The sequence below is a fragment of the Neophocaena asiaeorientalis genome, unplaced genomic scaffold (assembly GCF_003031525.2).
Source record: "Neophocaena asiaeorientalis asiaeorientalis breed wild unplaced genomic scaffold, Neophocaena_asiaeorientalis_V1.1 scaffold91, whole genome shotgun sequence".
NCBI classification, from domain to species: Eukaryota; Metazoa; Chordata; class Mammalia; order Artiodactyla; family Phocoenidae; genus Neophocaena; species Neophocaena asiaeorientalis.
This window is the reverse complement of record NW_020173198.1, coordinates 4,814,518-4,828,731: the sequence shown is the minus strand read 5'-3', so window position 1 is coordinate 4,828,731 and position 14,214 is coordinate 4,814,518. Positions and strand designations below refer to the sequence as shown.

Genomic DNA, 14,214 nt, shown 5'->3' with positions numbered 1-14,214 from the left:
TGAGCCTTCAGCAAACACAAATTTAAGATACTGGGGTAAATGGGTCTACAGGTACATATTGTCAATGTAATTAAGAAGTGCAGGGAGTACTTTGGGGCACAGGAAACTTTGAGTTAAGAGGAAAAAGCGATTGCCCTTTTCAAGTTAAACTTAAGTCAATTCATAGGGGAAGGAGGTCCAGGGGCTTCTGAGCAAGGGCTGGGTCACGGATGCACCTGGCGAGCAGTTCTATCAGTGGAGCCGCCCAGGGCAGCCAACACGGCAGCACGTGTTCCAAAAGATGACGCCAAACCTGGGCCACGGGGAGGGACCTTCGTCACAACAGCCATCCAGCCCATCGGCCTCGCTTTGCTCCAATTCCCCACCCACTCTTCCCAAGTATTTCAATCCTGGGAAGGAAGTGCCCTCCAGTCACTGGAAAAGGATATTCCCCTGGAACGTAATGGCTCTGACTCCTGCCCTAGGCCTGTGGGGCTGAGTACTGCGAGTTGGCCTCCAAGGGTCTAAGTGTCTCTAGACAAGACAAGTGTCTCCGGACAAGAAAGGGTGTTAGGACTGGTGAGAGCAAAGGAAGAGCCCAGCCCATGGAACATTCGCTAAGAGACAGCCAGTCCGGGCAGTCTCTGGGTCACCTGGTGGCTGGTCTCACTGCTGTGACCTTGCTTGCCACTCTTTCAAACTTCTACATTCACAGCTAGACCCCCAGACGTCCCATCCCCAGTTCTATGTAGTTAAGTGACAACAGGCGTACACACAATCCACAGCTTTGCCTCTAAGAATGATGAAGTTTTCATATAAACCACAGAATATATTTAATTCAAATTAAACATGAAACTAGAATAATGTTCGCTCCTTATCAAGTAGCAATTACATTGTTTAAAAAAAAAAAAGAACAGTACATTTCCGTCTACATTCTGGCAATCCAACGAGGCCAAGGTGATCCAGTTTGCTGAGGTGACGGATCCAGCAGTCACCACCAGTGCTTGTGGCTCTGAGGCAGTTGGGTAGACACAGACCATACTTCATACAAAATGATTCTGCAGCACGTCCGAAGAAGAGGAACCTCCCTTGTGATATATAAGAACGAAAGCCCAAGTAGCAGGAAGCAGGTGACTTGTGTAATGGATGTACTTTATTAACTAGATAGTTAATGCATTGCTTTTTATTCATTCCAAATTGCTGATGGCGCTGCCTGCATTAATAGCGGTGACAGATGCTTCCTACACGTGCCTCGGCAATGATACTCTTTCCACTGCAGGTATTTCTTTTTTCTTTCTTTCTTTAAAAAAAAAATTTTTTTTTTTTTGGCATGATTCTTTCCCATGTAAAGAAAGCCAACTTCTTCAAGACACAGGTCATTCAGCTTTAAGTGTCAGCCTCGGCTCTCTCCTCAGGCTGTCAGAAGGCCATGTCCTGCATGGTGAGGCCTTCTCTTTCCCTCCACTGAAAGCTTCTCGCTGTTTGGTCTGCGAAGATTAACGTCTGCCTGCCCCTGCTCCACTAGCCAGGATGGAAGGGGTCAAGGGCAGGGGGTGGCTTTCTTCACAGGGCGGTACTTTCTGTATCATTGTCCATATCCAACAGAATGCGGCCGGGCAGGTCTTTGCTGGCTGAGTCTGAATGCGTTTCAGGAAAGATGCTGCGAAGCGGTTCTGAAACCCTAGAATTGGCGTCTGGACAAAAACACGAGGAGACATGGTATCAATGCGCGGTAACACCCAAGAGGCCACCCGAGGAGAGGAGAAGCTGGAAAGTTTGAGAGTCAGCCCATGCACGCACACTCCCTTACTAGAGGCACCATCAGCCCTGAGAAGTTGAGTCAAGCCTTTGATACCCCAGGGGCAGCCAGCCACGTGGCACAGCCCCACCTCCTGGCTCTAGTGGTCCTTTCTGTGAGTGCACGGCAGTCCTCAGAGATGCAACCCTGGAAGGATTTGCTTGCTGTGATTGAGGAGAGGAAACCTTATTCCTACCAATGTCTCTAACACATTGACTGAAATCTCCTGACGACATCTGGGCTGCAGGAATAGCTGAGCTTCAGTGGGAAAAGTTCCCTCCTCCGAGGTTGGTGAATGTCCTCCTGTTATTAACGCTATGCCCTCAACCTCGGCACTAGTGACATTTGGGGCCGGATCACTCTGGGCTGTGGGGCTGTCTTGTGCACTGCAGGATGTTTAGCAGCATCCCTGCCCTCAACCCACTAGATGCCGATGGCACACAGCTCTCTTTCCCACAGTGTGACAACAAAAGATGTCTCCAGACACTGCCAAATGTCCCTGGGGTGGGAGGGGGGAACAATCACTGAAGTGTAGCACCAAATCTCCTACAAATATTAATTTTCTCATCTATTTCTAATATCGGGCTGGCCAAAAAGTTCGTTCGGGTTCTTCTGTAACATGGAAAAACCCAAACGAACTTTTTGGCCAACCCAATACTTATATAACTCCAATTCCTTTTTCACGTCTTATTATGTTGGCTGGAACTCCTTCGGCAAGACAGTAAATACACGGTCCTCAAGCCATCATCCCTTGCTCCCATGCTCACAAGACACCTTAACCAATCACAGCCCTCTTCCTAGTGAGACGGTGAGCCTCAGATTCCCTCATTCATAAACAAATACTTACTGAGCACCTCCCACATTCTACCGGTGAGGACACAACAGTGAACAAGCCAGACACAGATTTAATGAAGCCTACAGCCAAGTGGGGGAGACAGGCCCTTCTGTCTTGAAGAATTTGTTTCTCTGGTAGATGTGAGTTCTAGCAAATGATGAGCCTTGTTAGGGATTTTAGGGCTGGTGGAAGAGAGAAGGGAGACGTTCAGATTTGTGGTAGTTTCACTGTGCCAGGTTAGAGCTAGTCATGTAGGGAGCACGGAGGGAGGCAGAGTGGGAGGTGGGTGTGCTGGGGTCTCCCTGTTATGCTTAAGAGCTGCTTCTCTGTACTTGCTGTGGTATAGGTACACCGTGTCTGCCCTTGCTGGGAGCTGCTTTCGGCAGTACTTCTGTTTTACCTTCTCCTCACCCACACAGAGCTGGCAAATGCAGGTGCACCCTGGGAGGCTCACTGCTTTGAGACTGGTTCCTGATCCGACACGTGCCCACAGCTCTGAGCTGCGAGATCCACTTACTTCCTGGGGCGTCCCTTTACTCTCAGTGACTCCTGGGTTGGAAGGCCCATCTGTCGAGGTTTCCTACACACCACAACCCAGAGAAACGTCTAGGTTTATGAAGGTGCCAAGGTGTCAAAGAGTTCAGGTGCTGGATGGCATTTCAGACAATTCAGGTCTTATATTTGTAAAACCAACAAGCAGGGGAGCCTCTGGGAGGCTCAGCTCTCCAACACAGCTGGCACCGGAAGGAGGAGCAGAGCCAGACTGGTTGGGCTCTGGAGCCTGGTTCTTAATCTGCAGAGGGCGTCTCCCCAGCCCCCCCGCCCCACCCCAGGAGGACATATGCCCTTGGGTGAGCGGCCTGGGAGAGAAGACAGTGTCTAAGCAGATGATGGCCTGAGTCTTAAACACTCTGCTTCATCTTAGCACAAAGGAGATAAAGGTTATTTTAGAAAGTGCCTGCAGGAGCCCTTCAATATTTTTTTAAACACCTCTAAAACTTTCTGGCTATAGATTTACACAAGGCATCATTTTTCATTATATGCATTCCAAGAAGGGCTGGTCTTTGAGCATATGGCTTGGAGCTAAGTTCATATGAAAGATATTAGATTAAAAGAGGAAAAAAAAAACAAAAATAAAAACAAGAAAGCAGAGGAAGAGGCCCAGGTCACAGCCTCCGCTCACAGGCAGAATGCCACGTGGTTCACCACTGCTCTGCGGCTCTGACTGATGTAGCCTGGTTCCCTCCTTTTTTGAGTATCTTTATCCAGGAGTGGACCCTGCGAGGGTGGGAACTGGCATTCTACAATTTAGAGTATGGTCCTAGAAAGTGTGTCACTTCAGCAATTTTGAATATGTGCTTTTAGGTTGTAAACCTCCCCTCCGGAAAGGCCAAGGTTATTCTGATAGCCACTTGGACAGGTAACAGATCCAAATACCTCGTTGAAATCAAACATTTCAGGCCCGGCTGCGGGGTGAATCAGCCCCCTCCCGATCATTAAATCCTTCTCTAAACTACAGTCTGAGGGAATGACTTCCTTGCAGTCCTCATCAGGTTTCTAGGGCTGTGAGAGGCTGACTCATCTCTGGGAGACTGAGTCAACTTTTTATTATTTCAGTCAAAGGAGAGATTCTGTTCCAGTCTCACTGGATGTTTATCTTGACATGATTCTGACATCTACTTATTAAAAATAAAGTGCAAGTAGAAGCAGAAGCCACTTAAATGTCCAACTACGGGCAATAATACATCTGCTTAATGAAATATTATGCAGTCACTGAAAAACCACATTGTAACGTGGGAAAGAGCACGCGATGTAAAGTAAGATAAACCCGCAAAATCAAAGTCTGTACATGCCAAATAACTATGATGGTGCATCCCCTTGCCTTTTGGAAAAAAAAACTAGAAGGAAAAAATAAAATATGAATGGTGGACTTTTTCAATTATGGAAGGGTGATTTCTTATTGTTTCTAATTCCCCAATTTGTTTTAGTATCATACTTATTTTTAAAAATGCATTACTGGGCTTCCCTGGTGGCGCAGTGGTTGGGAGTCCGCCTGCCGATGCAGGGGACACGGGTTCGTGCCCCGGTCCAGGAAGATCCCACGTGCCGCGGAGCGGCTGGGCCCGTGAGCCATGGCCGCTGGGCTTGTGCGTCTGGAGCCTGCGCTCCGCAACGGGAGAGGCCACGACAGTGAGAGGCCCGCGTACCGCCCAAAAAAAAAAAAAAAAAAAAGCATTACTTTCATGATATAAAAGGAGTTTAATTTTAAAAATCAAAGGCTATGAGAACCAACAAAGTCCCAAGTGTCTGATGATCACTATTGTGACTCGTTCTACCACCATACAGTGGACAAATGACTCACTAAATTAATCTCAGCCTCACTAAATCAAGAACATTTTCTACTCCAGAGCACTGTCTTTTTAACCCACGACCAAGTGGCACATCAGGATCAAAATATGGATGCCTGGGCTCCAGACCTCCTGCGTCTGTGTCCCGGCATGAGTTTTTAAAATGGTGACATACGAATCTAATACCTAACTCTGTATTATCTTTTTTTTCTCCATAGAAATGATAATAAATAGCTACCATTTACTTAGACCCCCTGCATATTAAGAACCGCACGATGCTTTCCTTATTTTATCTACTGTAATCCCTTTGAAGGTTATTCTCACAAATGTCACCATTTTACAGATCAGCCAGGTTGTGCCGTGCCATTGTTACACAGAGTGGGCTGAAATTTTAATTCAGGCTTGTCTGATTCTAGTGTGTGCTCTTTCCACTACCCCTCAAGCCTGCCCAGTACAGAAAAGACTGGAAGTTAAAGAGGTAACAAGGCCAGCCTGGTGATGACGTGTTGCATGTCTGAACACGCTTAGTATTCAGCGTACTTGGCAGCAAGCATGAACAAAGCCAGCTTCCTTTAGCACATGCACTATTAGGAGGGGTGCAAGCAGGCAGGGTTAGAGTGACCGGTTAATATCAGGCATTAGTACACAAATATGATCATCAAGTAGCAAAAATGCTTTGGCCAATCAGGTGCCTTTTCCTTACCATTAAATATTCCAATTTCAGTTCCTACTGAATATGGCAGGTCATACATCTAAATTATTTAATAAAATGTTAAATTAGAACACTCTTGGCTAAAATCTATTACTTTAAAAACAGCAAGATGTAAACTCTTTTCCTTGCAAAGCTAAACTCCTACTGCTTTCTTTTTCTTTCTTTCTTTTTCCTACTGCTTTCTAGAGTAACAAATTAGGAAGAGATTCAGAATGACAGCAGAATCCCTCCTTTCTCTGGTGCTGGTGTTGAGCTGCCACAAATTGGCTGTCCAACCTGTTTAGCAGCAGTAATCCCCCCCACGAGTTTCTCTTAATCCCCAGGCCTTAATTCAATTTTTAAGATTAAATGCTCTGAATGAATAGCCTGTTCTCGGGAATTTGTCTGTCTAGAGTTTTCCAAGTGAAAACATGATGTCACAATAAAGGACTACCTGTCTAGGGAAGTTACATTTTTTTCTTCTTGAAATACCCAATGGCTATATCCAAGATTGCTTAAGAGCAGCATGAACAACACGAGCGTATTCATAAATTCCAAACGCTGGCCTTTTGTGTACTCCTAATGGCAATCCAGGGGATTTTAAGAAATTAAAAATTAATTCTGTAATACAAAGATAATGGCGGTGACCTGTAATTTCTTGAGTTAGGAGAATTCGGAGTGCAGATTGGTTTTTAAATATTTAGCTAATATCCTAAAGAAAAGTATTTATAATATCAAATTGCACTTATCTGACAACTGTCAAAGTACACAGCACTGCAGTGTTATAGCAGATCAATAAGCTTCTGAAATAAGTACACCCCAGGTAAACACGGTATTAAAGAGCAGACATAATTCTGGTCTGTAGTCTTTCATCTAAATAAAAGGGAAGATCTGGGAATAAAATTCTGATGTGTCACAAGTATTGAAGTGTTAAAAGGCTCAGCCTTAATTAGGGTTTAGTCACTTCACTCTGTGATTTTCACACCCAACTGGGCAACCACAGACTTTTGGGTTCATCACCTAGGAGTCAGGAAGGCGGAATCACGCCTCTGTGCCCTCCTCTGTGTTGTAAAGATCGCATTCTTGTTTTCCCCTTCTGGTATCTATAGAAAGTCTTCCTCAGACCAAAGATGTGGAAACGCCGGCTAAGTAGTCCACTGAAGGCTTAAGGCTCAGATCAGCTGATTAGAGCGGTAACGAGAGCCTTATTCCGTCTAAGTGTGGACCTAAAGGCAAGATTCAGATGAGCCTCACAGTACCTTTCAAAAAGCTCATATGGTTTAAGAAAGCAAAATGTAAGCATGCCAGAATGCAAAGAAATTTAGTGTGGGATCTTTGGAGGAAGATTTTTTTTGGGGGGGGGCGGGTCCTGAGAAATTCAAACACCAAATTAAGAAGCTCCATGCAGTTAACTTGCACTTAAGAGATAAAATTAAAACTTAAAGCTCAAGACACAAGGGACGCAATTTTCCGTGCTAACTGCACCCGAGGCCTCTTTGGATGGATGCTGATGAGCCAATCAATGAGAGGGAAATCACGCTGAAAAGAGCAGAATGCTTGTGAAAGGCTTACCAAAAAGAAAGGAGACATTTCTTAGTATCTTATCTGAGCGGCTTGAAATCGGGCTTGCAATCTACAGACATCTACCTCTTGAATTCGAAGCATTTGCAGCTCAAAGTGCTTCTGATAAAAACAAAAGTGATGTCTAGAGAATGGGTGGCAGGGGGTCAGATGGCTGCTCCTGAGCACAGAGTCAAAAGCATGTGTGCAAAACACCGCTAAGCAGGAGCATTTGGAGCTGCAGGAAGCTGCTTGGGGGGGTTACAGACCTTAGTCCTGGAAACCTTCCCCACCTGTGAGGGCGCTAGGAAGGGCATCTATTGGGAAACAAACAAATGTAGCTTTGTTTTTTTAAACATAAAAGCTGAACTGTCATCAGAAAAAAAGTTAACAATTTATAACACACACAAATCATGCATTATATTCCTGAAAAAAAAAACTTATCCCAAGAAAGACTAGTCGGTTAACCCTCATCACTTAGGGTACCAGCGTGGGGTGTATCCTTCGCTCATTTTCAGCAGAGATGTCATTCAGGACGCTTGGAGGGCCCAGAGGTATATTTCGGCTACTTCTCTAAAAATGGCTCCACTTAGGAAAATTTAAAACTACGCTGTTCTAAGATATGATTCAAAGTTCCTAATTACCATTTTAAGAAAACACACTAAAAAAAAATCTATCCATCCCATCCTTAAATCAAATAGTAAATTAGAGCACTTGGGACAGAAATTTTTAAAAGAATCATAATTAAAGAAAATGGTCATGTTCTAGACTGTCTATAAAAAAAATACCCCATTAGGTAGGTAAAATCTGTACAATCACCAATACCCAAAACAGATTTCCATGGAATTATGAGGAAATACTGATTCTTCTGTCCTTTGCCACTAGAGGCTGGCACTCTCATATGATCGTGTCCCAAATCTCCCTTCCCAGAGCATCCAATTTGGCACAAATTACGTTTTTTAAGATTATACCTGAAATGCTTCACTTTCTATGGATATTTTTACTCTTAAAAGGAAAATAAGCATTTTAATGAGGGATTCACTAAGAAATGGATGTCATGCTCAAGTTGTACAATACCTTCCACCTGGATTACTAGGTCATTATACCTAGAAAAATGTAAATGTAGATGGCTCTTAAACACATAGTGAACCTATACATCAGGGGTTGGCAAACTTCAAGGGCGAGGTAGTAACTTTGAAGGCTCTGGAAGTATATGACCTCTGAAAGGACTACACAACTCTGCCGTTTTAGCACGAAAGCCAGAAAGAATATGTCAACAACTGGGCGTAGTTGTGTTTCAATAAAACTTTATTTATAAAAGCAAGCTGAGGGCCAGATCTGGCCTGTGTGGTAGTTTGCCAACCCCTGATATAAACGAAAGCCTAAATGAGGGGGAGCAGTAAAAAGCCAGGTAGAGTGGACAGGGGGAAATGTCTGAACCCACTTCCCACTTACCCGTGACTATTTTGGAGGAGGTGGGAGCTGCGATGCTGAGGCTGCCATCCCCGGTGGGGTGGGCGCCAGGAGGATGAGGGGGTGGGGGCACGCTGGGCCGGTTCCTCGGCTTTGGTACTGGTCTTGGTCTCGGCAAGGTTCCAGCGTGTGGCTGCGCGGTCTCGGGGTTACTCACCACCTGGCCGGGGTTCTGTTTTCCTAGGGGCGGAGTGCTGGGGGGCGTCGGCGTCTGGGGAGGGGTGTGGGAGGACTGCTCGAGTCCGGGCTCACTGGGCAGGGCCCCGGGGGCCGGCGGGCCCTGGCTGCCTGGCTTGGTGAGCGCTGGCGGCGGTGTGGCCTGCGTGGGGGGCTGCGGCGGCGGGTGGCTGGGGGCTTGGATCGGAGGCAGGCTGCTGGAGTATCTCCGGGGTGCGGAGAGCTGCGAGGTGGCGCAGGGCTGGCCTGGGGCCTGGCTGGGTGGCTGAGTTGGGGGAGAAGGGCTTCGGGTGGACGGCTTTGGTGACAGGCTGGGTGGATGCTGAGATGCTCCTGGAGAACTCTGGCCCCCGGGATGGCCAGGAGGCGGGTTTCCAGGTTTCGGGGGTGCTGGAGCAGGTTTTTTAACAGCTGCACGAAGGAAAAACACCTCTCAGGAAGAGCAGAACGGTGATGGCCAACGCCCCCCGGGCCAGGGCACCGAGGCTGGTGTAAGCCAGCTGAGATCAGCACCCACGCCCACTCCCAATACCACACCAGCTGATGGCACCTCACCACCATGGTCCTCCTCCCCCAAACCCACAGTCTTAGTCTAACCATGAAAAAAGCCTCTGACAAACACAAATTGAGAGACTGTCTTTAAAATGCGAGTACTCCCTAGAACTGTCAAGGCCGTGAGAAAACAAGGGAAGGTGGAGAAACCGTCACAGGCCAGAGGAGAGTAAGGAGACGTGATGACTAAATGCCCTGTGCTCTTCTGGGTGGGAGCCAGCAGGGGTTGGAAGACGGCTGTTAGAGGAAAAACCGGTGACATTTGAACAAAATGAGTTTGGTTAGTATTAATGTACCAACGTTGGTTTCTTAGCCGTGATAAATGTACTGTGGTGATGTAAGATGTTAACAGAGGAAAGTGGGTCAGGGGTATACGAGAACTCCAGACTATCTTTGCAACTTTCCCGTAAATCTAAAATTATTCCAGAATCAAAAGGTTATTTTTTAAAAGTACATTATACACATATAGGTCTTTACAGACCTGTCATTTTAAAAGCTGAATAATTAGAAAACTCAGTTAATGGAGGCCACCCCGCCTACACGGAGTCTCCGCTCAAAGCCTACTTGACAGCGATCTTCTCTCATGAGAAGAGACACAGAGAAGCAAGAGCAGCTAAGCGGTGGTGGGGTGGGGGACCCCTAAGCACGACTGGTCTGCCTGTACAGACCATGGGCCCCTTGCTCTAAGCCATCTTCTCCTAGAGGACTTGATTTTTCTTTTATAACAGAAGTTCTATGAATTCCAGAATCACTTGTGCTAATAGATATATTCTAGATAAAAGTACAGATCCGGATGATCGCCTTAGATTCAGCTCTAAGGAGAGCTGAATCACATCAGTCTCCTCCCTACACCAGCTGAGATCAGCACCACTGGCGGGTGGGAATTTGGTACTGAGGATGGTAAGGTAGGTAGAAAAAACAAGTCTGGAGACTGGTTTTGGGCTGAGAGGTTGGGTGGAAAGGAGAGACTTTAGCATATTTCAAGTTCTGCTGAGATCTTACTAATCGCCTAAGGAAGGGAGAGGGAAACGAAAGGAAGAAATGAACATGTATCACTCACCTAACACATGACCAGCACCAAGTTGGGCCCTTTACATAGATTGTCTCATTTAAGTCTCACAAGCATACCGCAAAACAGGCATTGTTATATCCATTTCACGGTGCAGAAAACCAAGGCTCAGAGAGGTCAAATGTTTGTAAAAGGTCACACAGCCAGTATGGAGCAGAACAGAGGCTCACACCATGTCCTGTGGACTCCTTGGACTCTTTTTTCCCTCTTCCTTCTTCCTGCACTGCCTGGCTTCCTGCTCATAGGGGCCAGGATTCAGGAATGAAAGGAGTATAAAGTCTACTCTATTGGCCTAGAACTTCTGATCCCAGAAGTGGGAAGACCCAGTTTCCCACAGAAACAACCAACCAGCTGACAAAGAAATCTGGAATATTAGCCACACTCTGGATATCATAAGCAACTTGAAAAGAAAAGTTTCTAGCTCTCTGTTCTAAGCAATATTAATTATAAATTCATACTGGCTAAAAGATCATTCTTTTTTTTTTTTTTTTGCGGTATGCGGGCCTCTCACTCTTGTGGCCTCTCCCACTGCGGAGCACAGGCTCCAGACACACAGGCTCAGCAGCCATGGCTCATGGGCCCAGCCGCTCCACGGCATGTGGGATCTTCCCAGACCAGGGCACAAACCCATGTCCCCTGCATCAGCAGGCGGACTCTCAACCACTGCGCTACCAGGGAAGCCCTAAAAGATCATTCTTGACATTTAAGGGAGCAGAGGGAATTAGAAGAGGAAGCATGAGAGTAGCGTGATAAGGCTCAAGTCCCACATTGGCCACGTCCATCGTGGAGGCCAGGCTGGGAGCAAGGCAGGCCTTGTCTAAGGCCACCATGAAGGTGCTGGGAGGCTGAGCCAGGGTGGGGGATGGCACACAAAGGATCAAACTGAGATCTATGATTGCAGGAAAAAGGAAGCAGGAAAGACTCCGAATGGGGCTACGAAGGAACCTCAACCTGAAAGCAGGGGCTCTACCTGGAATCCAGGTAGAAAAGACCTAATTTCCCTTGAGCACCAGTTGGGATACAGATGAAGGTGGTGGTGGCTCAGAGGAAAGCCTTCTTAAGATTTTTCAATAGCAAAACTGTTATTTATTCTATTTCCCCAGTCCTGGTTACAGAGGAGATATTAAAGTGATACGGACTCAGAAATATATCCTTTGCCCATTTTTCAATTGGGTTATCTGTTTTTTTGCTATTGAATTGTATGAGTTTCTTATATATGTTGGATATTAACCCCCTAACTTGACTGTGGTAATTATTTCACAATGTATACATATATTAAGTCATCACATTGTATTGTACTTCTTAAAAGAAAATGCAACATGGGATTCTGGATTGATACTGGGACAGAAAGAAAACGTTACTGGAAAAACTCAGAAATCTGGTCAAAGCCTGAAGTTTAGCTAATAATATTGTATCAGTGTTAATTTCCTGATTTCAGTAGTTGTTCTGTGAGATAGTAAAATTAAGAGAAGCTCAGTGAAGACTATATGGGCATTCTCTATACTATCTTTGCAACTTTCCTTTAAGTCTAAAATTATACAAAATTCAAAAAAATTTAAAATATATATGTCATTTCATATTGAAGATTATCCATCCTCCAATAAATACAGCTGGGAGTTAAGACAGGGCACCATGGTTCACATGGAATTTAACTGGCTTTAGAAGCATTTTCAGTAAATCATGTCCCTTTCTAGACCAGAGTTTCTCAACCTCAGCAGTACTGACATGTTGGGCTAGATAGTTCTTTGTTGCTGGGGGCTGTCCTGCACATTGTAGGATGTTTACCAGCATCCCGGGCCTCTACCTGCTAGATGCCAATACCACTCCCCTCCCTGCCTGTGACAACCCAAAACGTCTCCGGACACTGCCAAATGTCCCGGATGGTGGGGGACAGCTAAATCATCCCAAGTTGTTCTAGATCTAAGAGGCACTTGGAGCTCTCAGACCACACATATTTGAGCGCCCTCTCTGTGACAGGCATAGGACAAGGGCTAGGAATACTGGAGTGCATGAGACGGGTAAAATCCCAGCTCTTTAAGAGCTACTAGGGGAGACTGGCAATACGCTAAAAAACAAATTTAAAAATTTCAGATGGAGGAAAAGGCTCTGAGAGAAATAGAGTGATGTGACAGAGAATAATTTATGTGAGTGGTGGGGTTGGCAGGTGGTCATCAGTTCAGACTGGGTGGTCAAGGAGGGTTCACCGGGGACGTACTCTTTGAGCTGAGACCTGAATGATGGAGGAACCATGTGTGGAGCAGGATAGAGTGAACAGAAATAAATCCATGCCTATACAGTCAACTGATCTTCGACAGGGTACCAAGAATACACAATGGGGAAAGGATAGTTTCTTCAACAAATGATGCTGGGAAAACTGGATATCCACATGCAAAAGAATGAAACTGGACCCTTACCTTACACAATACACAAAAGTCAACTCAAAATGGATTAAACATAGGACCTGAAACTGTAAAACTCCTTGAAGAAAACACAGGGGGAAAGCTTCATAACATTTGTGTTGGCAGTGATTTCATGGATATGACCCCAAAAGCACAGGCAACAAAACAAAAATAGATGTGTGGGATTACATCAAACTAATAAGCTTTGGTACAATCAACAAAGGAAACGACAGAATGAAAAGGCAACCTACAGAATGGGAGAAAATATTCTCAAACCATGTATCTGACAAGGTGTTAATTTCCAAAATATATAAAGAACTCCTATAGCTCAATAGCAAAGAAATGAATAACCTGATTTAAAAAAAAAAGAAATTAAAAAAATTATCTATTTATTTGGCTGCACTGGATCTTAGTTGTGGCACACAGGGATCTTCATTGCTGCACGCGAGATCTTCGTTGTGGCATGCGGGATCTTTAGTTGAGACATGCAAAGTCTTAGTTGTGGCATGTGGGATCTAGTTCCCTGACCAGGGATTGAACCCAGGCCCCCTGCTTTGGGAGCACAGAGTCTTTAGCCACTGGACCACCAGGGAAGTCTCACGAACAACCTGATTTTAAAATGGCCTAAAGGGACTTCCCTGGTGGTGCACTGGTTAAGAATCCACCTGCCAATGCAGGGGACACGGGTTCGAGCCCTGGTCCAGGAAGATGCCACATGCCACGTAACAGCTACGTGCGTGCGCCACAACTACTGAGCCTGTGCCCTAGAGCCCGTGAGCCACAACTACTGAGCACACGTGCCACAACTACTGAAGCCTGCGTGCCTAGAGCCTGTGCTCCACAACAAGAGAAGCCACCGCAGGGAGAAGGCCTCACACCACAACAAAGAGTGGCCCCTGCTCACCACGACTAGAGAAAGCCCGCGTGCAACGAAGACCCAACACAGCCAAAAATAAATAAATAAATAAAATAAAATGGACTAAAGACTTGAATAGACATTTCTCTAAAGATGACATAAAAATGGCCATCAGGCATATAAAAAGGTGCTCAACATCACTAACCATCAGGAAAATGCAAATCAAACCCAAAAACGACATATTACCTCACATCTGCTAGAATGGCTAATATAAAAAAAAAGACAGCAAGTGCTGGTGAGAATATGGAGAAACTGGAACTCCCATACACTATTTGTGGGAATGTAAATTGGTACAGCCATTATGGAAAACAGTATGGAGGCTCCTAAAAAAAATTAAAAATAGAACTACCATATTGATTCAGGAATCCCATTTCTGGGTATTTATCCAAAAGAACTGAAATCAGGATCCTGAAGAGA

The 14,214-nt window shown here is 45.5% G+C and overlaps 1 protein-coding gene across 7 annotated transcripts in view; it reads right to left on the bottom strand.

Annotated features, from left to right (window-relative positions):
- Positions 1–1,170: 1,170 nt before the first annotated feature.
- ARHGAP17 (Rho GTPase activating protein 17) overlaps positions 1,171–14,214 on the bottom strand; it is a 55,382-nt gene continuing 42,338 nt past the window's right edge. For 2 of the 7 annotated variants that reach the window (XM_024744644.1, XM_024744648.1), the window contains 2 exons: positions 8,667–9,272; positions 1,171–1,673 (listed from right to left, as the gene is read on the bottom strand). In XM_024744644.1, coding sequence (XP_024600412.1) covers positions 1,543–1,673; positions 8,667–9,272 — 737 coding nt within the window. In that variant the 3' untranslated portion in view covers positions 1,171–1,542. Of the gene's footprint in view, positions 1,674–5,663; positions 5,713–5,850; positions 7,529–8,666; positions 9,273–14,214 lie in introns of those variants that run through there. The other 5 variants (XR_003003217.1, XR_003003218.1, XM_024744647.1 and 2 more) reach the window with 5 other exon arrangements.